This window comes from Cyprinus carpio, chromosome B23 (genome assembly GCF_018340385.1).
Source record: "Cyprinus carpio isolate SPL01 chromosome B23, ASM1834038v1, whole genome shotgun sequence".
In the NCBI taxonomy this organism is placed as follows: Eukaryota; Metazoa; Chordata; class Actinopteri; order Cypriniformes; family Cyprinidae; genus Cyprinus; species Cyprinus carpio.
Genome location: NC_056619.1, coordinates 23,947,394 through 23,970,889, shown reverse-complemented (window position 1 = coordinate 23,970,889; position 23,496 = coordinate 23,947,394). Strand labels below are relative to the sequence as shown.

At 34.2% G+C, this 23,496-nt stretch overlaps 1 protein-coding gene across 1 annotated transcript; it reads left to right on the top strand.

Moving 5' to 3' along the window:
• Positions 1-23,438, top strand: LOC109080489 (ankyrin repeat domain-containing protein SOWAHC). Its single transcript, XM_042750399.1, is given in 15 exon segments — positions 1-249; positions 5,666-5,727; positions 6,446-6,527; positions 6,530-6,684; positions 9,248-9,349; positions 12,076-12,132; positions 12,596-12,697; positions 12,862-12,873; positions 13,505-13,507; positions 20,912-20,998; positions 21,113-21,115; positions 21,516-21,518; positions 22,312-22,384; positions 22,567-22,656; positions 22,915-23,438. Coding segments are annotated over 15 exon segments (1,140 nt in total). The 5' UTR covers positions 1-125; the 3' UTR covers positions 23,100-23,438.
• Positions 23,439-23,496: the final 58 nt, after the last annotated feature.

Here is a 23,496-nt window from a genome sequence, read left to right as displayed (position 1 = left end):
TTTTTTTCTTCAGTAATAAGCTTGACTTGCAGCAAAGTCATGCTTCAGCATCTTCGAGAAGAACCCATCACGACTACATCACATCTGTTGTAAAATTTCATTTCGTTTTCAGTTCCCTGACAGAGATGGGCGAGATCAGTGAAGCGTCCTTACTGGAATACATCTGTTCCTCTGGAGGAAAAGTCAAAAATTCAGACCTGTCCAACACATATAAGCATTTTATAAACCATAGCGATTTGCAGCTACGTGGTGAGTAAATCAGAATATGACATTTTTCACATTCGCGTTCGCTTTACAGTCTTGTCTTCTCTGCAAGCGCGACGCGACGCAACGCAAAGCGCGCTCACACACACACACACACACACACCTGGCGCGTTTGCTTTTAGAAATGTTACCTTAACTGAATGAAACAGAACGTGTGGGGTCTCGAGACTAGTTCCGGTAAATTACTTAAATAAAAGAAATTTTTCATTTGTGTTGACCTAGGGTTAAAAACGGCTTTAGAATAGAGTTGCTAGGAGCATTAATGAGGTGTTTTTGGGAGCACATTCTGTCATTTTTAACTCTAAAATAAGATTTAAAAACTCGCTTCGCATTAGGAATGGCAACAGAAAAGTAACTGTGGCAAACATCTGCTTTCGATTAAAAAGCTACCAACAGATAGAATTACACACGGAATTCTGTCATTTCCTTTGCTCCCTCAGGAAGGGCCTCCACATTCCCGAACCATGAAAGTTGAGTTCTAAATACAGTATTCACTGACTGTGTTGTTTACAGTTCGATTCATATTCCAATATTAATCAGAATACGGTCAGATTGAGTTATGTAACACACTAAACTGATTCCCATAATAACCAGAATAAGCTGATATTCCAATTTCTATCAATCTGAATAATGAATAATGGTAAATCTGAGTGATATGCTTATTATATATAGAAAGTTGTGAAAAGTTAAACTATTAAAGAAATGCATAACTGGCACAAGGAAGAGACTCTTTTCCTTGCTTTAATCTGAATATTTAACCACATTCTGATTGATATTGGAATATTCTTGTGCAAGTTATCACTTTCAGTGTCTTATTTTGATAAATGCTGAATTGTTAATGCTGACAAATGCTTATCTGCTTTTGCTTTTCTGTTGGCCTAAATTAATCAGTTGTTGTTTCACACGACAGGTTCGTGTGTGAGCTGATCAGTTGTCTAATATTTGATAATTTTTAGATTATTTGCACCTGATTAGCACCCAGTTTCAACATCTTTGTCAATTAATGAGTTAATTTATTATTTTTTTTTTTTTATTTTGTTCTCAATATGACTTCAAATCCCATTTTATAGATATCAGCATCTGCCACTGAAAACAAATATTGTTTGAACGCTAGTGTTTTGTTTATGTACATTAAATATGAATGTAAAAATGGCATAGCGTGTCACCAAAGGCTGCAGCAAAGTGGGTCAAATAAAAAAACATGATGTTCTCATAAGCCATTTAAATTGTAATTACATTAGATGATGTTGCATTTAATCTTACATACATGTGTCAAACATAAATTTATGAAACAATTATCCGTAATGGCTTATAATGCCTCGTCCAGCTGTGCTGGTACAGTTGTGTACAGAGGTTTCAAAATCTGACTTCATCTGGTGCCATCTGACATAGCTATCCAATTATCATAATTATTCTTGATTACCGCAGCAGCCTGCATGACATGCTCTAATTCTGGAGTTATAATGATTCCAGTCCTTTTTAGGATGGTGGTTTTGATGGGATCTCGGGCAGTTGCTATATTCTGTGTGGGAACATAGAGTCCTCATGTAGTTGGCAAGCATAGACTAATAAATTTGCTCCGAAATCTAAACTGTGTGCCTCTCAGCTTCATGACAGGAATTCTGCAGGCTCCAACTGTTAAGTGTTGACTTCCCTTAAGGTTTCCTGTTGATGTTGATGCTGTGTCGCAATGTCATCCCCGTCTTTTCCCCTGGCAGGAAAACGGAAAGGTTGTGTAGGGTACATTATATATTTAAAGATCCTGATATATTTTGGCTTTTTGGCACAGTCCAGTTTAAGTGGCTCTCATTTTTAACCCTTAATATATCACAATGTGTAAATGTGATTTATTTGAAAGTTAAACAGCATCCCCAGTCAACTTTTAAGTATGTTTGTTGACACAAAAAGAGTAAAATATTTCATAAAACAATTGGGATTCTGGGAAATAAATTTTGTATGTTTATTATTATTTTATTGTATTCATTCATGTTCATCAGCAATAAAACAATTTGTTCATAAAGTTATCAGTTATTTTAAAAAATGCCTGCTTGTTATATTAAAATATAATAAAATATATCAATACTAATAGAGCAAAACAGTGTAAACAAATGGGAAAAAAATAAATAAGATTAGACTAAATATATATTTAAAATAAAATATTTGATTTAAAAAATAATAATAATAAGACTAAATAAAATATATTTTTAAAATAAAATATTTGATTAAAAAATTTAAATGTAAATAAATAATACATCTAATAATAACATACTACTGTGAGTAGGGTAAAATGTATTAACAAACAACATTTCCCAAATATTTTAAACATTTATTTATATATATATATATATATATATATATATATATATATATATATATCTATATATATATATATATATATATATATATATATTTTTTTTTTTTTTTTTTTTTACAAAAATAGTGAAAGAAATGTTCATTTGAAAGATGAATACTTCAGAATAAGCTTACATGATGACCTTCAACAAAGTGGCTCACACTCTTGCATCGAATGTGTCTGTTGCCGTGGCAACAAAATAACTATTACATATATATATATATATATATATATATATACATATACATAAACACACACACACACACACACACACACACACACACAGATATATATATATATGTTTCACCCGGATTGAGTGAAACAGCTTCTGCAAACAGAAGCCTTTTTGTGATATAAAAAGTAAACAGGACCATGTAGAGTTACAACTAGAACAGCGGTTTTCAAACTGTGGGTTGTGAATCACCACAGAGGGGAAGTAAGGGGTTCAGGCAAACAGCAAGAGTGATGGTATGCTCATGCCATGTCAGAAATATGAAACGTGTATGTCCTCAAATTCAGTTCATGGGGTTCACATCTTGTGTTTACATATTTCTGACATGACACATTACTGCAGCGTTTCCTGAACTCCCGCTCCTCATGGTCTGCTATGCATGTAAAAACAAACAATAACCACCTGTGTAGTCCGATTCACGAACAAATGACTCTTATGAGTCAGTTCTTTTAATGACTCGGTTCTGGCGACTGCCAGTTACCTGTTTGAATCAGTCTTATAAATCTTTTACTGAATGAACTCTGTCAGAGCGGCTACTGAATAATGATTCACTTTCTTACCTGCAAGTTCCATTTCAAAGCTCATTATATCACTATATTCATAATGTTGATCAGCAATAACATCTTTAGCTCATAAGCTCATCAATTATTAAGAAGTGCATATATGACATTAAAAAACTAGTTTATTATATGTCAATATATTAGCACCACATGTGTAGTCCAATTCATGAACAAATAACTCTTATGAGTCAATTCCTTTAATGATTTATTCACTCAACTGGCAGTTACCCGTTTGGATCAGTCTGATGAATCTTTTACTGAATGAACGTCTACTGAATCAGCATATGATTCACTTAATGAATGGCAAGTTCCATGTCAAAGCTCGCTATGTCACTGTGTTCATATTGTTCATCACCAATAAAATTATAAGTTTATAATATCATCAATAATATTAAAAATAATGACTTGCATTGAAAAAAACTATAACATTATATATTAGTATATTAGCATCACCACCTGTGTAGTCCGGTTCATGAACAAATGACTCTTAAGAGTTGGTTCTTTTAATGACTCGTTAATGACTTATTTGAATAAGTCTGATTAATCTTTATTGAATCTTTTAATGAACTCCATGAGGACAAATATACACACAACTTGTGTCAAAGCTCAGTACACCATAGGTGTTCTTACTTGTTGTACAATAAATAAAGGGAAACTATATTCTGCTTAGAGGGATGGAATGAAATTGAAGAAGGAAAATATCTTCTTGGGATCTAAATAAAACTACAAAGCAGTGCCAGGGGCATCTGAGTGATGCTGACCCGTTGGGAATGATTGTTGAAAAGGAATATGAGCACAGCAGTAATGATGGATTTGTTTGTGCAGCTCTCCTCCCTCTCTGTCATTTAATCATTTTCTATTCTTGTATAGTAATTCGAGCCAGTTTCTGGTTTCTCCCTGCTGCAGTCAGTCTGTGCTAAAGTGATGTTGCATAACATCACAAACTCCCACAGGCCAGGAATCAGAGTCCAGTGTTTGTGCCAAACATTACACAGCTAATCTTTTCAGTCCAAAACATGCAGACAGAACAAATCAATCAATAAACATGAGTTCAAGGTTTGGTTTCAATCACAAATCAGGAAATGTTGTTTTTTAAAGAAGCAGTTCACCCAAAAATGAACATATGCTGAAAATGTATGTATGAAAGATTTGAAAAAAAAATTGTATTACATCACTTGCTTACTAGAGGATCCTCTGCAGTGAATGGGTGCCGTCAGAATAAGAGTCCAAACAGCTGATAAAAACATCACAATGATCCACAAGTAATCCACATGACTAAAGTTAATCATTTAACGTCTAGTGAAAAGATATGTGTTTGTAAGAAACAAATCCATCATTAAGGTTTTTTTTTTTTAAAACATCAAACCTTTGCTTCCAGCTAGTCCTCTATCTATAATAGTGGTTTCTCCATGAAGAAGTTGTCTTGTCTGAAAAAGGAGAGAAATATGCATATCAAGCACCATTTGCAAGCAAAAACAGTCCAAAACAGTTTGGTGGATTTTAATGAGAGGACAACAAGAGATGGACTTTTTCACTGGAGGAAGCATCATTGATTATGGACAAGCATTTAGCCCAGAAGTGACGGTTTAAAGATAAAACTGTGGATTTATTTTTTACAGACATGCAGCTTTTCACTTCACTAGACGTTGACTGATGAACTGTAGTCATGTGGATTTCTTGTGGATTATTGTGATGTTTTTATCAGCTGTTTGGACTCTCATTCTGATGGCACCCATTCACTAAAGAGGATCCATTGGTGAGCAAGTGATGTAATACATACATCTTTACATCAATAAATTTCTTCAAATCTGTTGCCATGGAAAAAAACAAACAAAAACAAACTCTACTACATCTTGGATGTTCTGAGGATGAGTACATTTTCAGCAAATTTTCATTTTTGGGTGAACTATTAAAAGCTATGCTAATTCTTTCATCTTTACTCGCCCTCATCAACATCCAATCCCGTGTGACTTTCTTTTTTCAGTGGAACACAAAAGAAAAAACAGTCATTACTAAATGTAACTAATTTTGTGTTTCACAGAAGAAAGCCATACAGGTTTTACTTCTAGCCTCTGGCATGCTTTGGGTTTTCTTCTGATGCTGAGTTTAGATTTACAAAGGAAAGAACGAATGCAAGGTCATATTACGTACATAATACGAGTGACCTTTCTCCTAAGATAAATTTGGAAAACATGCTGGGGAAAAATGTTTGCAAGCACATACTAATGACACTTTAATCTCTTTTTGCTCCTCTAGCCAAATACAGAGAAGAGTTCAAACTCATCATTGATCGAATTGCGGTGGTGAAATCTGAGAATGTGAGTGTGTTGTCTAATCAGTATTGCATTATTGTTTAAATGAATCAGCTCCACCCGCAGTCTGATTATATAATCATTAGAGCATTTTTGCATGTGTAATACGATGACATTTTATTCCCTGTCCCTGAAGAATAGTCGCAGAGGACTCTATTCTCACAGTGATTCATTATTTACTCTGTGACTGGGATAAGCTTCACTTTCTCACATTAATGCTATACACCACACCCTTATGATCTTGGATCATTGTCCCACATGTGTACTTTCCCTCGGATGAGATCACTTTCAGTCTGTTCTGAACTGGTTTCCGGCCATACACTACCATTCATAAGTCTGGGGTCAGTAAGACTATTAAGGTTTTGGAAGGGTGTCTCATATACTCCCAAAGAGAGCATTTATTTGATCAAAAGTACAGTGAAATATTGAGAAATAATATTAGAATTTCAAATAACGGTTTTCTATTTTCAGCAACATTACTCCAGTCTTCTTTTTATTTAGATAAGATATTTCTTATGTATCTTTAATGTCACTTTTGATCAATTTAATGAATCTATGCTAAATAAAAGTATTAATTTCTTAAGGAAAAAAACATTATGTTTAAATAATTTTTAAAGTGTTAACCTAAAAATATATATGTAGTCATTATTTATACAAAAAGTCATATTTTTTCTTTATTTTTTCAAATAACTGAATGAAGGTAATGGTTCCTTTTTCATTTCAGGGAGAGAAATATCTCGTCCTCAAGAAGAAGTATAGACAGCAAATGCAAGAGCGAAAGTCTGGCCCCGGAAAGGGAGGAGAATCAATCAGCCGGTTCAGCCAAACCCACAAAATGTTCTCCGGGTCTCCAATCCAGTGCAGAACCGTAACCCAACGCCTCAGCAACCAGCACTGGTGGCCTGGTGCTCAGGACCCATGATTACAGTCACAGAGGCACCAGAACCGATTCATACAGATGTTGTGAGTGATTATTGATCATAATAGTTCTGTTTTACTCACTGTAGATCAGTATTAAAGGAATAGTTCACCCAAAAATGAAAATTCGCTGACCACTTCAGGCCATCTGAGATGTAGATGAGTTTGTTTCTTCATCGGAACACATTTGGAGAAATTTGGAATAACAGCACTTGCTCACCAATGGATCCTCTGCAGTGAATGGGTGCCGTCAGATTTAGATTATTTGCTGTTGATTGGAACATCACAATAATCCACAAGCAATCCACACAGCTTCAGTCCATCAATTAACGTCTTATGAAGCATGTTTGTAATTAAAAAAAAAAACATAGTTAAGACATTTTTAACATCAAACTGTAAATACAAGTCCTCTATCCAGTCATCTTGTCTGAATCAGGAGAGAAATATGCATAGATCAAGCACCGTTTACAAGTGAAAACAGTCCAAAAATGTTATAAACAAATATGTTGGTGGATTTTGATGTGAGAGAACAACAGAGAAAGGGCTTTTCCATTAAGCATTATTATGGATTTGGCAAGAAGCAACAGTTTAAAGTTAAAATGCCTTATTGATGGATAAACACAGCTTTTTACTTCACTAGACGTTGATTGATGGAGTGGAGTGGTGTGGATTACTTGTGATGTTTTTGTCAACTGTCTCATTCTGACGGCACCCATTCACTGTAAGTTCATTTTTTTATTTTTGGGTGAACTGTTTCTTTAAGAGGAGTAAACATCAAGTAAAACCTCTATTATAGCTCAGACAGTGACCACTTTTGTCACAGCCGTGTTATCATACATGACACATCATGCCATCTTATGATTTTACTAAAAAAAACATAAAGAAGAAGAAGAAACAAGAACTAAAGGGGAATCTGGATGAGTGATTTAACCACAGTATTTCATCATTGTTCTGCAATGTGACGTTATTCCATTAAACATTAATATTTAAAGCTCTGCTTGAATGTAAGGCCAAGTATTTGTCCAAGTATTTGTTATAGTCTCAGTTAGACTAGCTAGCATGACATGTTCACATCAGCTAAAGTAGTGTAACACTCTTGTGAAATTCAGATCTCTATTAATCATTTTCTTGGAAATCATTCAGAATCATTCAGAAGGTGTTTTTCCTCAGACTGTTTGCTAAAGCTTTTCTGGTCTGGATTAAAGGAGCAGCTGGTGATAAGAGAAAGCTTGTCAAAAGCAGATAACATAGTGTTTCACTTGCCTTATCTTGAGCTGTAGGACTTCAGCTGTTAAAAGCGTTATTTTGAACCACATATTGAGACTTCCGGCAAGGTAGAGTATAGTGGGCATGTAAAATTTCATTTTTGAAATGATTAATTGCTATTTTTTTTATTTTTTTTAAAGATAATCTTCACTTATCTATGATGCCTGGAAGCATCTTTGGATAATTTAAGCCTGTGAGGTTTGCATCTCTCTGTGGTGGCCTTGACAAAAAAATGTAGATTAAAGTTAGCACACAACTGTCACAGCACAACATTCACATTACTATTACTGGTAAACACAACTATTAATGCAAATCTGTGATGGTCTTATGATTTTAATCTGAAAAGGTGGTTTGTCTCTCTAAAAAGGTAAACATCATTATTTCCTCATTATTGATGATAGGTGTTATTATAGTTAACTAAAAATAAAATAAAAAAGGAAATAAAATATAAATATTTGATAGAAATATTGCCTCTCTGGAACTTCAAGTTGAAGTACTAAAAGTATCTAACTAATGATTAAAAAAATGAAAAATGAAAACCTAAAAACAAGTTTAATTTAAAATGCAAATGAAAACTAATTTAATGTGAAAAAGCGGTATAATACTCTATAAAGGTGAACATTATAAGCATATTCATTATGAGTGCATATTATGAGAATTTCTATGAAAAGTAAAGTGATTAAAAATGTTAATATATATTTAATTAATAACATTTATACAGATAATGTATTTTGTGTGTGTGTGTGTGTGTGTGTGCGTGTATGTGTTCAAAGAAAATTTCTAATTGAAATTTGAAATGTTGTCTGGACAACCCTCCAAAAAAAGTTGAAGCACTAAAACTACTAACTACTACTACAAAAAATAAAAAATAAAATGAAACAAAAACAGACAAATTTAAATCAAATTTGTATTGAATGTATAATTCAAGTTTATATTAATATAAACATTGATAGTAGATTCTGCTAAAAACACTGGTTAATGAGTCGCAGTTTTCAGTCACACATGGAGCGCATCAGCGCATACAGTTCAACACACAATAGTGTGAATTTCCTGTCTGCGCTTATTTCAGTCACTTTGATATTGTGTCTAGAAAACTGTTAAACAGACATAGCCTACTATATGAAAGCATGAAAGTAGCTGCATTTATTTCTGTGCAATGAAAACACCATTTTTCTATAGTTTAGCTTTCCTGATCTCAGTATGAGGAGGAGTGATTGTCTTCTGAGAATGTGTTTGGCCTGTTGACCAGGTATTTTGTCAGCATCAGCACATTTGAGCACAGTGAAGTGATCCTTAGTAAGTGATCTTAGTGAAGTCTAACTTCTGCTTTTCTTGTGATTAGCAGGCAGACAGCACCCTCTCACCGCTAGCAGCAGAGGAGAAACCAGAGGAGCTTTCAGCCTCAGACCGAGAAGATGAACTCGACAAGGATTCAGGGTCAAAGGTTAGACTCAAGTAGCTTAAAGAAACATGATCTGTTTTTTAAAACTGATCACACTCTATTTAAGATGTGTCTGTTGCTCTGTCTGAAAGGGAACTAACAAACTTCTCTTAGTTGTCATAAAAGCACTAGAACATAGAAGGGTCAATGGCATATCTGTAAATATTATTTACACAGTTTAAAAAAACAAAATGCATTTCGTATAGACAATGGCTTTAATATACCTTTCGTGATTTAACATTATTAAATGTATTATTATATTGATGTTTTATCCTGGGATTAAAGTAAATATGTCTAGGAGGCTTTACTATCCAGAAAGAAAAATAATAATAAAGACACAATATATAATATTATAACATAAACTCAATCATAATATTTATAAAATATAATATTATTTAATATTTAAAAGTATAATTATAAATTGTAAAAAAAAAAAAAAATCCAGCTAATTAGAAGCCAAGACCTTTTAATTTATAAGCAAAAAGTACACAAAAAGGCCTGCACTCTAAAAAATATTATATTATGTATTTAAGAAAAAACGGGTAAAGCTGTTTTTTAAATAAAAAAAGTGAAAAGTAAAAAAAAAAATGTAATGCAAAATTAAAGTAAGTTTTGTCAACATTCAAGAAGCCATTGTGTTTTCACGTCACATAAACAGGAAATGACATCACAAGGAGGCCCACTGTTGACCCTCATGACTGTGTCAAGCCTTTTTAAGTATTCAGATTTAAGTTTAGCTAAACACTGAGAATACTTCCTGGTATTATTTAAAAAAAATGGTATTTCTTGAAAATATGTTGATTAGCATATGCAACCAAGTTCTAAAAAAATAGCACATGCATCAGAATTTTTTTTCCTCAAGATTTTTTTTTATTATTTGTTGTTGCTCTTATTTGTACATCCTTACTTATCAGTCACCCAAAAGCTGACAATAAAGCAATAATCCAGGAGCCCTTAAAGGGTTAGTTCACCCAAAAAAAATTAAATTCTGTCATTAATTACACAAATTTAGATATCTTTGATGAAATCTGAGAGCTGTCTGACCCTGCAATGATGTCGTTTCAAAATGTCAGTTTGAAACGACATGAGGGTGAGTAATTAATGACAGAATTTCCATTTTTGGGTGAACTATCCCTTTAAACATTCTTCTCAAATGATATCTGCAATACTAGGACTAACCAAAAGGTGGCGCCAGTTAAATAGCTGGATTTTTGAAAGGCCTTATTTCAGCCAGGGGTGACAGCAGGAAAGACACATTCATTTACATTTGAAAGAAGCTCTCTATTCTTGTGCAAAACAGCAACATGCTCCACCTCATTATAGAGAAAATGATCATCTGTGCCCTCGAACATTTGTATGCAGATTAACCTGAGATGCAGCTAGCTAAAGGCCAATAGCATAATGTTAAAACAAGATTTAATTATTATTATTTTTTTGTATTTTTATTTATTTATAAGTAAATATTGAGTCTTATATTTTGTAATTTGAGTTTTAGATTTTAAAGTTTTTTTGTTTTGTTTTGAATTTTTGTTTTTTATTTGAGCTGCTTTAATTTTGTTTTGTTTGAGTGGATTAGATTTTGAATTGTATTCTCTTCTGGAATGTCTTTCCAAGAAGCGAGACGAAACTGAATAGTCTTTCATAGGAATTATTCATATGATGAATTGAAGCTGAAATCATCTGCATAAAATGTGATCTTTTTAATATTTTACAATGCACTGATACTCTTTCATTGACGTATTCATTACTGCATGCCGGTTTCACTACTGTGATTATTTGTCACCAGTCTGGTTGATTTCCACATGGAAAAATATTCATTTTACATGCAATTATTCAGTCACTCACCCGCTCTTTTCATTCTTCTCTTAAAAGGAAGTATGTCTGGCTTGGTTCCTATTTAAGCACAGGTAAACAAATATTGCAGGCAGTTTTAGGAAAAGAGACCTTGTTAGTGTAGCCTATATGAAAGAGTGCAAGTGTTTTCCCACTGTCTCGGACACTCTACAGCTGTCCTGAAAACAATTAGCCCTCACGTGCGCTGCAGAAATGACCCAACCGCTCCATTTTCCCTCACATTAATCAGCTTGACTGACACTTCAGTACATAAAGAGAAATTGACCATCGCTTTGGCTCACAAAACTAGTGGCTTCTGGTAAAACGGCGTATGATAAAAAAAACAAAAGGCATAGTTAGAGCAATTTGGTGCTCATTTGAGCCAATCATTAACCTCTGGCAAGTTTTAAGTGGATTTTTTATGCTTGTGTGACTTGTCAAGAGGGCAAATTGGAGGAATTATCCTTTGTTTTTACTGTTTTCCCATTTCCACATGCAGATTTGTTGTGTTTTTGAAGGAAACGTCCCTGGAAGTTTTGTTTCTGGTATTCAGTGCGAGTCTGTGTACTGATAAACAAAGTGGATGTTTCCTGTATTTGCTGTGTTGACTGCATCTTTGCTGGGATCTGTTTATGTCTGTTTGTGTACTGATGACTTTGTGGACTGTTTGCATTGTTTATTTGCTTGAGTTCGTTCATTCTTCACAGCTCTGGGTTCCCCTGCGGTCATAACGCAACTACAGAACAGGAAGAGGAACCTGCCAAACCCAATCGCCCTTTTTAGCGTGTCTCGTTATTTGTATTACTAACTGTTCGGTTTCACACTGACTCGTCCAAGCTCCAGATGATACTGACAGGTGGTTTTGTGAGTCATATCATATCCTGTTTCTTTTCCAGAGTGAATCCGAGCAGGATGAGGAGTGTGGAGGCAGTTTGGGATCCACCGCTGTGGCTGTGAGTGTACATAACACATAACTGATCATAACATGCTTTAAAAGAAACCTTTATCATGGTAAATTTACAGAAAAATTCCTTTTGTTACTGTTGCTACAATAAAACTGTGGTTTATATACAGTAACACTGAATTAAACCACAGAAAGATTCATTTTGAGACATTTTGAAGGAGATGGCATATTAATGTATCATAATTTGACAGTAAAAACAGTTTGTTAAAGATTGTGTGCCCTTAAATTTAGCTCAGGTTACTCCAGGTGTCTCCCTTTAAGAAGTACTGTAAGTTTGTCAGAGTGTAAAAACATCTGGTTAATGATTATTTACTTACTATTTGATGAAATAAAAAAAAAATAAAAAAATTGTAAGTAGTCATGGGACTGTGAGTGAGATACTGAATTTTAAATGTTGATTTCAGTGTACTATCACTATTGTAAAGTACTTTTCTTGTTTGTTTTGTCCATAGCTTGATCCTCTTGAGAAAGAGTGGATCTTTTCTGCAGCAAGTGGCAAACTGTCTCACCTCACTCAGCTCCTGAAGCAAGACTCCTCCCTGGCCAATAAAAAGGTCGATATCATCAGTATATACTCAGATTAAGTGTCTTGTGTTGCATAATGTGTCCCTCTCCGCCTGAATACATGAATGTAATTTGAATGCATGCGTCTCATATCATAAGCTCAGTTTTAATAATGAATGTTTCTTGGTCTTTTCATATGCTCGGAACAAAATAGGACTTCACCTCAGTAAGTCTGCAATCATACAACACTGCACGTACAGTAAAAGTAACAGTATAAGTTTAGACATGTATGTCTGAATTAATATTTTTCAGAATATTAAAAACCTCAATATAAGATGGAAATGAATTTGTGAAATTTTCCAAATTTTAAATAATTTAAACAAAATATTTAAAATTAAACTAACTAAGATAAATTATGTTAATAAACTAATTGCAAATATATTAATAAATTAGTTTAAAAAAATATTCAAAATTCAATCAATCATTATAAAAAATATATAAAATATATAAAAAAATATGTGTTCCTTGAATTCTGTTTAAAAATTAGGATGAAGCTCACAACATTGATTGAGTGACATTATTACTAAATCACTAAATAATAACCTTCCACTTTGTGATATTTGATAGTTTTATTGACTTCACTGATCTTCTGAAATGTCAAATGTAAAAAATGTGAATATTAAAGGAGCATATGTTTCCAAACTTGACTGGTGATACAGTATACACAAAACCTCTAAAAGTCTTGAATGACAATTACCACTTGCTATAATTTTGTCATTGTAATTTTGTTCATTAATGGATTTCTCTCTCTATCTCTCTCTCTCTCTCTTATATCTCTTGGATTTGACTTCCAAAAGGGGGTGAGTTCAAATTTTTGTCTTTTTTCATTTTTGGGGAAACTGTTTAAAAACTAGTTTTCCAAGTCAAGATTGCATTTTATTTAGTTTGCTTGGCTGTAAAGCTGCATTCTCACTCAACAGCAATGTAGTTTTTTAATCACATGTTGGAAAAGCTAGTTACTAGAAAAGCTAGTTACTTTTTTTTAGTTAGTTTCTCACAAAAAAACTCTTTTTTTAAGCATTGTTATGTCTCAGGTGATTGGTACTGATCACTGAGTGCATTCCAGCACATGTAAATGTTTGTCAGCGTGGTGAGAAGCTCATCAGCGACGTACATGACGTTAACTAGAGTTCTGGATCGCAGATTCCCTGTGGCTCCTCGCAAGGTTACTGACTTTCCACAGTTTCCTCCCTCGTACCCAGGTGCAACAAAAGCTCAACCCCGATCATGCATTTCAAAGCCTTATTTTCAGAAGGATTATGAAAGATAGCTTTTTAGCTCCTTCACCCCCCAAAAACAAGCTCAAATCCTTTTATTTGTCCCCCCTGTGCGCTTAAGAGCTTTGAGCCGGTGTTTGTGGTCCCTGCCTGGGCCGGAGTTCTCACACTGTCCCGTGTCGGACCACCTTCTAAGAACCTCTAAGCCCTTCGCCTTCCCCACGCAGACAAGATACAACATCGGCCATTGAAGTGCGGGAGAGATTAGGGCTCACCTCAAAGACTTCAACCACTTAAAGATAATCTGAAAGTAATAGAGCAGGCTGGGATTAATTGGAGAACAATCGCCGCCGTGTCCCCAGGAAGGTGGTAAATCTGACCACCATGTGGCTTTGATGCCCCCCTTCCTGAACCGGGACGGCGTGCCAAGCAAGCCACCTCTCCTGTGTTTGGCACAGTGCGACTGTGCTTGTGAGATGATGGTTTAAGAGGCGTTTTACCTGTAAAAAAAATTCAGACGTTTAGAAATCTTCAGGCAACCATCATCAGGAGTTTTTCAGTTTACTCAACTTATGGAAAAATCATTGTATCAGTTTACCAAATTTAAAGTTTCATCAAACGCAGTATATGTTCTATGAACTCAAAATGAATGTTTTCAATTTTAGATCATTATAAATTAATGTAAGTATTAGTGGTGTAGAATTGTCTTAAACTAACTTGTGTATCAATTTGTTGAGCATTCTAAAAATACAGATAAATATGAAAATATAGAATAATAATTACTTCTATACACCAAAGAAAGTTGAGTATATGTGCTGAAATGGAAAAAAAATCTTACTGAAAAGAATCACTGTAATGGTGACTTGAAACATACATTTAATGACAAAATACTATCAAAAACACTACATAGAGCTGAAACATCGGATATTTCTGAATAACAAATATTTGTTGTTATATCTCCCTGTGCTTTGACTAAAAATACAAATCAAACTGAGCATGCCCAATATTTTCTTAGTTGGACCCTTACCACTAAACTTGACATTGTAAGTTCTCAAACTAAATGAACAAAAAAAAATGGCCTTTAATATTATATGTAATGCCAGCTTTTCCAACCTTTAAAGTAGAGTTTTTCTGACAAAACAAAAGTTGGATTTTTTTAAAGGATGCTCATTTTTTGCTGTCCTGGATCTTTTCTGCCACTTCTATTGTTTAAGTCTTAAGTTTAAGTAGTTAAGCTTTGCCTTTAGCCTCTCAGTTGCTAAAGTTGCCCTGAGCCCGTAACCCGACACGATCTCTGTTTTCCTTTCACACGTTGGAAGCTCCTTTGGGGGAAAATTCCAATTGGAGCTCTCACAGTGAAGCCCGTAAATAAACAGCCACAATCTCAAATGCAGCGTAAACACTCCTTGCTTTGAGCCGTGCGCTCCAGCAGGACCGCTCGCTTTCTGGCCACAAACCAGATAAAGACCCTGATGTCCTTCAAGAGAAATCAAAGATTAACAGGGTGTGACGTCATTTTGAACAAAGTTGGACCAAAGCAGCATTTGTTTGGAGTTTATTTCATGAGAGTCCCACACATAACATGGATGTTAAGAATTTATTCCCTTGTTTTAGTAAATTGTGGCCATGTTGTTCTAATTCATTACCTTGATTTGAATTCATTAAAACTAGACAACATGGCCATTATTTACTAATTCACCCTTCCACAAATTAAGGCCTAAAAAGGTCTTAAATCAGAGTGGAAAATATTATATTCATAGTCATGACATGTTGCATACCCTGCAAAAAATAAATTATATTTTGCACAGTATTTTTGTTTTGTTTTCCAATACACACATCTAAACATCATAAACATCTTGTTATCTGAAAATGTAAACAAAATTATATGAGTTTATGCTTAAAAAAAGAACAAATATCTTTCAGTGAGGAATGAAAACCTGTTTTCACTTTTAAGTTGAATTTTCTGAGCCCATAGACAGATCTTATTTTAATCATAAATTCTGAGAACTCATAAAGATCAGTTTCTCATAAAATACTTTTTATTTTAGGTCTTTTTGGTTCTCAAGTAAATGTATTTTGATTTAGGAATCTGAAGGCTTTTGCATTGGAAAACAAGAAGTTTTGTTTTAGTTTTTTCCCCCACTGTGATCAGAAGGTAATAAATAAATATTATTTATTAATAAATAAATAAATATTTATTTATATAGTGAAATGAATTAAAATGGAGATCTGTTGGAAGTTTTTTTTTTCCAAACTTTAAAACATTAATAAAAGACATTTACATTTAAAAACATATTGACGTATTGTGTTCCGTTAAATTTATTCCTTTAATTTTTTTTACCTGGACGTAAAAAGTCTAACATTTACCGTCATAATACCTGCAAACTCTAACTAAAATGAGGAAACATATTCTACAATATTGACAATAGACAATGGACCTTTTTTGCCCGTAAAAATCTGCTGAAATATCTATAATATGGCCACGCCTAAATACTGTTTAATACCATTATTCTCAGGAATTTTTAATTTCTTTTTACCCCTAAGCGAAGAATAAAACTAACTTTGCTGTACATCAGTAACCATCATCAGCTTCAGGTTCTTGCACAGCTATTCCAGAGTGGGAAAAATGTTTTTTTTTTTACAAAAATCTGAAGCAGCATTGTTAATAATAAGAAACTGTCCTTAAACAGCAAATCAGCATATTAGAATGATTTCTGAAACAAACTTTGCCATACATCAGGTGTAAATGTAAATCCATCTGTGTGCTCATCTCTTTCTCTTCTCCTCCACCATGTCATCCTCTCCCGATGTATCCCGGACTTCCTTCTTCCTCTGCCCAGTTTGTGAGTACATCATTTGTCCATCGCTCTTCTTAAAAAGCCGCAGTGAATATGTCTCTATTGTGCCCGCACAAAGGTGCTATTTGGTTAGTGAGAGTTGAGGGTTCCCCGCCAGGCCAAAACAGGAACCTGAGGAACAAGGGTAGGAGACGTCACATCCTGTTGGCCATCGTCCATCTTGCCGAGCCTCCATGAGACCTGTCGCGCTGTCAGTCAAACATGTGTGGCAGCCAATCCATCTCAAGGGTGCGACAACCCAAACAATAGAGCGGCTGATAGGGATACCAGACTTCATCTATCACAATATGTCCAGTGGGCAGGACTGGAAACACCTACAGGAGACAGGACCCTCCCGTAGTACAGGACACATTTCTAAGAATACTCAATAGTGGAGACATGATGCGTATTGTGTACAGATGAAAAATAGTATGCGTACATAGATTTCAGACTGTAGTGCATTGTTGTCATGTGACTTTAGTCAGTGAGTTGGGTCTATAGTTATTAAAAACTATTGAATTTTTTTAATGACATTTTGTGTAAAAATGTCTTTTGGCAGAATCAGGAGTTACTAAAATTTGTAGCTGCCTCAGGGTCTGACATTCATTTTTTTTTTACAAAAATATGAAACAGCGCAACTGTTTTAAACATTGATAATAATCAGAACTGTTTCTTGAGCAGCAAACCAGCATATTATACTGATTTCTGAAGGATCATGTGACACTGAAGACTGGAGTAATGGTGCTGAAAATTCACCTTTGATCACAGGAATTGCATTTCAAAATATATTCAAATAGAAAACCGTTATTTTAAATTGTAATATTTCTAAATATTACTGTTTTTTTTATTTATTTATGATCGAACAAATGCAGCCTTTAAGCATAAATCACTTCTTTTAAAATCATTAACAAAATCTTAGCAATACCAAACTCACTTCAAGCCCATTGCACTGTGGGATACAGTATTTGGAGTAGTATGTTATTAGGAACCATAGCCACTAAAAGCATTTCAGTATGACATATTATTGTCACATGACGTCATTTTGTTTACTTTCAGAAGTTATTTTATGTTTTAGTGTAGTTTTGTGTAGAAATATCTCTAGGCAGTCCTACTTAGTATTTGACAAATTGATGTAAAAATCTAAATATTATCAGCTGATATAGCATGGAGAAGTTTTTTAATTTTTACTTTATTTTGACACATTTATTTGGTATTTTTCACAATGCATTAAAATGAGTGAAACAGAAATGTAAAGTTAAAAAATGTAGATCAGAAATGTATTTTATTCCTTGCTACATATACATTTCTTTACAAAACAAAAAAATTCCATTGCATTCATTCATTCATTTTTTTTTTACTCTTTCATTTTTGTTAAGAGTTTTGAGAGGTTTGGTTTAACTTTCGGGAAACAGAAAAATTAACTTAAAGGGATAGGGCACCCAAAAATGAAAATTACCTTTTGATTTACTCGCCCTCAAGCTATCCTGGGTGTAAAAGACTTTCTTCTTTCAGACGAATACAATCAGAGTTATATTAAAAAATTTCCAGGCTCTTTCAAGCTTTATAATGGCAGTGAATGGGTGTTTCAGTTAGGAAGTCCAATAAAGTGCCTCCATCCATAATAAAAAGTGCTCCACGCAGCTCTGGGGGGTTATTAAAGGTCTTATGAAGCGTTTGTATAGGAAAAATATCCAGTGAGAAAAACCAGTAAGAATATGCTAGTCTCTAGGGGTGTAACGGTATGTGTTTTCGTACAGAATGGTTCACGGGGTAAATTCCAAAGGGAAGTGATCATCCCTATGCCCTACTCCCTTCGAAGGGCAGAGCCCTTGGAGTGGCGACACCGTGCTGCGTTGTCACGGGAACATGCTGAAGATAATGAGGAAATTACATCGCTCTCTTTGCCAAGTGCATTCCAAATGACTACATAATGGCACGAACATGCCCTGCTCAGTCCAAAGTCTCCACTCCAAGGGTTCTGCCCTTTGAAGGGAGTAGGGCATAGGAATGATCACTTCCATTTGGAATTTACCCCGTGAACCATTTGGTACAAAAACCTGTACCGTTACACCCATACTAGTCTCACAAGATCCAAATTTTGTTTACAGCAAAGGAAAACTAGTCTCCTCTTGGTTTATATTGAAATCATCCAACATTTTTCTTTACGAATCCTCCTTTTGTACTTTTTTTATTCATAACCGGGTGCTTTGTTTTGCACTCTCCTCTGTGCCTCTCCATTCTCACATTTTTTCTTTCACAAATGCATTGGTTCGCTTCAGAAGGCCTTTATCAGCCCTATGGAGCAGTTTTTATGAGGGATGGATGCACTTTATTGGGATCTAAACAGCCATTCATTGCCATTATAAAGCTTGGAAGAGCCTGGACATTTTTTTTAATGTACCTCTGATTGTATTCTTCTGAAAGAAGAAAGTCCTATACACTTAGGATGGCTTGAGAGTGAGTAAATCATGGGGTAATTTTCATTTTTGGGTGAATTATACCTTTAAACGGTGTCAGTTAAACTTTCCAGAAATAGAAAATTAAGCATTAAATAATGTAGGTCAGAAATTATTTGAATTCAGATTTTCTCCATAATAACATTCACAAAATGTAAGCACAGTACAAGCACAAAGTGGCTGATTTTGATCCAGTGTTGTCTTGAAGAATCCACCTCACGTCATCGTCCTGATAAAGGAGGTGTGTCAGTCAGGCTGAGGTCAATAGCTTTCCCATCTTCTCCATTCGTGGTGTTTAAGAGCACCGGGTGTTTGAAGCTCCGTGTGCATGTGTGCGGTGCGCGGCCCCTTCTCCTCCTGACAGGCCTTGTCAACAGCCTGATGCCTGGGTGGGTCCTCCATCAGAGGGTCATACCAACATCATCAATCTTGCACCCCATGACAGGCCTGTGCTCCCCCCGCAGTGGGCACACTGGTTTGTTGTTTTGTAATTAGACCACCATTAGATGGCAGGAAACCGTCCCCTACACACCCTCTGTGCACAGCTGGGGCCCGCTGGCAGCCTATGGGAGCCGCGGGCCGCTACACCATGTGGCGTTAGGGGGGTGGGGATCTACCTAGTGGGAGAGAATGAACATGCAGAGTGTAAATGATGTATTACAAGATGAATCAGATGGCTTGACGATTGTGTACTAGCTCAAACAAGTAATATGAGAATTCAGATCGACCATGCTGCCCAAAAGTCTCAGACCACACTGAAAATCTGCTGTTTGGGGGATTTAGACAGAAAAGAATCTTTTTTAGGTTAGTTTTAGAATTTTGAAAAATGTTCAATGATTTAACTTATTTAATTAATTCTATGAAATTAAATGAATTTATTTTTAAAAAATGAAATTAAAACTATGAAATAACATGAATGCAAGTGTGAGAATCATTTAGTGACCAAAAATGTTAAACCAATTCTGTCAAACAATTTCATTATGTGAAAAAAAAAATTAAAAAAAATGAATGGATAGTCATAAAAAATATTAAAATAAAAATGCAGAATGTATGAAGAAATTATATTTGAACGAGTACTTCTGCACAATTTCTTGGTTAAATGTAGTAATAATAAAAACATTTAAGAGTGAATGAATGAGTGAAGTAAAATAAATAAATGTAATAAAATAAAGTAAATATTAAAATAAAACTATATTATAATGGAAAAATATTTGAAGAACAAATATTTAGTATTCTGCACAATTTCTAAGTTAAGTGTAATTAAAACATTTAAGGGCTGAATTAATGAAAGAATGGATAAGTAAAAAAATTTATATTAGAATAAAATTATGATCAAAAATATTATTTGAGGATTGAATATTTAGTATTCTGCACAATTTCTAGGTAAAATGTAATAAATAAAAGCATTTAAAATGAATATCAGAAGATGTGTAAATAAAGTAAAATAATTAAATATTAAAATACATTTAAAAATAAATATTGCAATAAAATAACATTATAATGAAAAATACTATTTGAAGACCATTTCTAGGTCAAATGTAAAAATGAAAAGCATTTTAAAAATGAATAAAAGAAAGACATTGTACAGGAAGATATTTCAATGATATGTAATATTTTATGTAAATGTTTTTGTATATTATGCATATTTACATTTGTATATGTTTAGTATTGTAATGTTTCAATATCTCTTACAGACCGCGCTACACTGGGCTGCGAAACATGGTAAAGAAGACATGACCACAATGTTGGCAGAAGCAGGGGCTGACATCAATATAAAAGCAGTACGTGCCACTGCTTCATAAATCAATACATTTTTAGTTAAAAACAAATACACACATGCCTTAACTTAAATGCATTTACTAATCATTATGTTTTTGTCTTCTTTTCTCTCACAGCATGTAAGTACGGCTCACCTTACATTCACCCTTGCTGTGTAATGTTTCTCACGTGTGTGCCAGGCTGCCAGAAAGTGTCCGCTTCTGACATAACTCCTGTGAAAGGGTACGCGGGTGCCCAGCTGTGCAAATGAAGCCAGGCGCTGTTTGAGAATGTCTGTTCATAAATCAAACTCTGTCATGTTAACAGCTTCCCTTAAACAATGTCTTCATGTATTCCAACAGCAGGCTCAGAGCAAAGCAATTTCACTCAATTACCAGGCAATTATGATTCTGTCATTAGATTTTGTTGCTGTAACCTCAGTTCATTTGTGTCCCGTCTTTCTCTCCCCCTCTTCTCTTCTTTCTGTCACTCTCTGATTCTGTTGTGTTGTGTTTTTTATGATTGGGACATGGGCACTAGGGGGTGAGTGTCGAATTTTCCTTCACCCTGTCCATTTCCTTTTCATTTCTGTTTTGTGGTGAGATTGATCACTAGAGATATTTAAAACAGAAAACCTTTTCTGTTTGGGTGAATCTCACAAATAACATTTTCACCCCCAAACCTAAAGAAAATAAATAAAATTATATTTAGAAGCATATATATATGAATGAAAATGTCGCAGTGCAAAAACAAAATATGTAAAATATTTGTAATATTTGTAATATATGTAAAATATATTTTGTATTTAATTGAATTAAATATTTTTTGTTTAATTTAATACAATATATTAATTTTTATATATGTGTGTGTTACGTACATATATTATGGAAATGAAAATTATTAAATAGACTTAAGTGTCATGAATATAATGTCACACAGAGATTTTTTTTTAACTTTTTGTAGAATAGTTGTTAATGTAAAATATAGTTTGTATTAAATTGAATTAAATATTTTTGTTTAATTAAATTTATTACAAAATATGTATGAATTTCTGTTTGTGTGTGTGTAACGGCAGTGACAATGAAAATAATGTCACAGTCCAAAAACTCGAAAATATATTTTATACATAAAAACAAATATTACTAAATGTAAAATATTTGTAAATATAAAATATATTAGGTATTTAATTAAATTACATATTTTTATATAACTTAATTTCATTTAAAAAATAAATTGATATTTATATTTTTTATTTGATTCTTTCAGTAATGGGATGAAATATGACTTGGACATGCTCTTGACACTTTTTGAGATATTCAGTCTTTTGTTCTTACAGGGATACACACCGTTACACATCGCAGCACTGCATGGCCATCGACATATATTTGACCTGCTGGTCAGGACATACGGTAAGCATTCATACCTTAAAATATATTTTATTTTATTTTATTTTATTTTGCATGCAACTCAAATTAACAGAGCAAAAATAAAATATCTTGACATATTCTGAAATGAAATAAGAAATAAATATAAAAGCAGCAACACTTGAGTTGTTTCATTTAATATTGCTGAAATACGAACATGTTCACAGGAGCGAAGGAAAATCTGCGGGACTACAGCGGCCGCTTAGCATATCATTACCTCAATTTACGGGAGACACAATTAGAAGACCATGAACTATGTGAGTCAATCTCAGTTCTCCTTTTTTTGTGCAAATATGCAATGCGGCATGTGGGTGTTTGATGTGTGGCACATGTGGAAAGAGCAGCACTGAGGATGTTTTCCACATTAGCGCAGGCATGTAGTTTCTGTGAATCTATGGGGTGCCTCATGGATCAGTTTTGGACTGTTTGTCTTCACCCTATTTGTCCTTCCAGCATGTTATTTCATGCCCAGTGTGGTCTTCTTCTTAACACTGCTTTGATGTTTGTTTTCCAAGCTGAAGTCAGCGAGTGCCACAGCCTAACCCAGGCCGGCGAGCGCAGGAACAGGAAGATCACCTCATTATTTCACTCCATGAAGAAGTGGGGTTCAGCAGAGGACCTGGCGCCCGTGCTGGAGGAGAGGACTGTTGCTCATCAGCTCATGCTCCCTGCATTTAGACCCAGAAAGTTCTCACGGTAGACTGTGTGAAGTCTCGCTTTAGTGCCGCTTGAATAGTGTACAGATGAAAACGCACTTTGCTGCTTTATTCGCACAGATAGCTATGATGAAGTTGTATTCACATTTAAGTAGCTTTTTAGCTTCATTAGCATTTGTAGTGTTATGCCACAGCAGTGTGTGATATTCTAAAAGTGTAATGTCTTATTTTCTCTGCTAAAGGTTTACATTTTTCATTAAGCAATGAAAAGGTGCATTTTAAATGAACTGTTCATCTTATGATCCCAAAGTTTTACAAGTATGAAGAACTATGTTGTCTGTATGTTAATGCTAAAGTTCTGTCTTGAATAGAGACCAACTTCAGCTTTCATTTGCCTTATTTTCACCTTACCAAACTTAAAAGTCAGAATCACAGTTTATG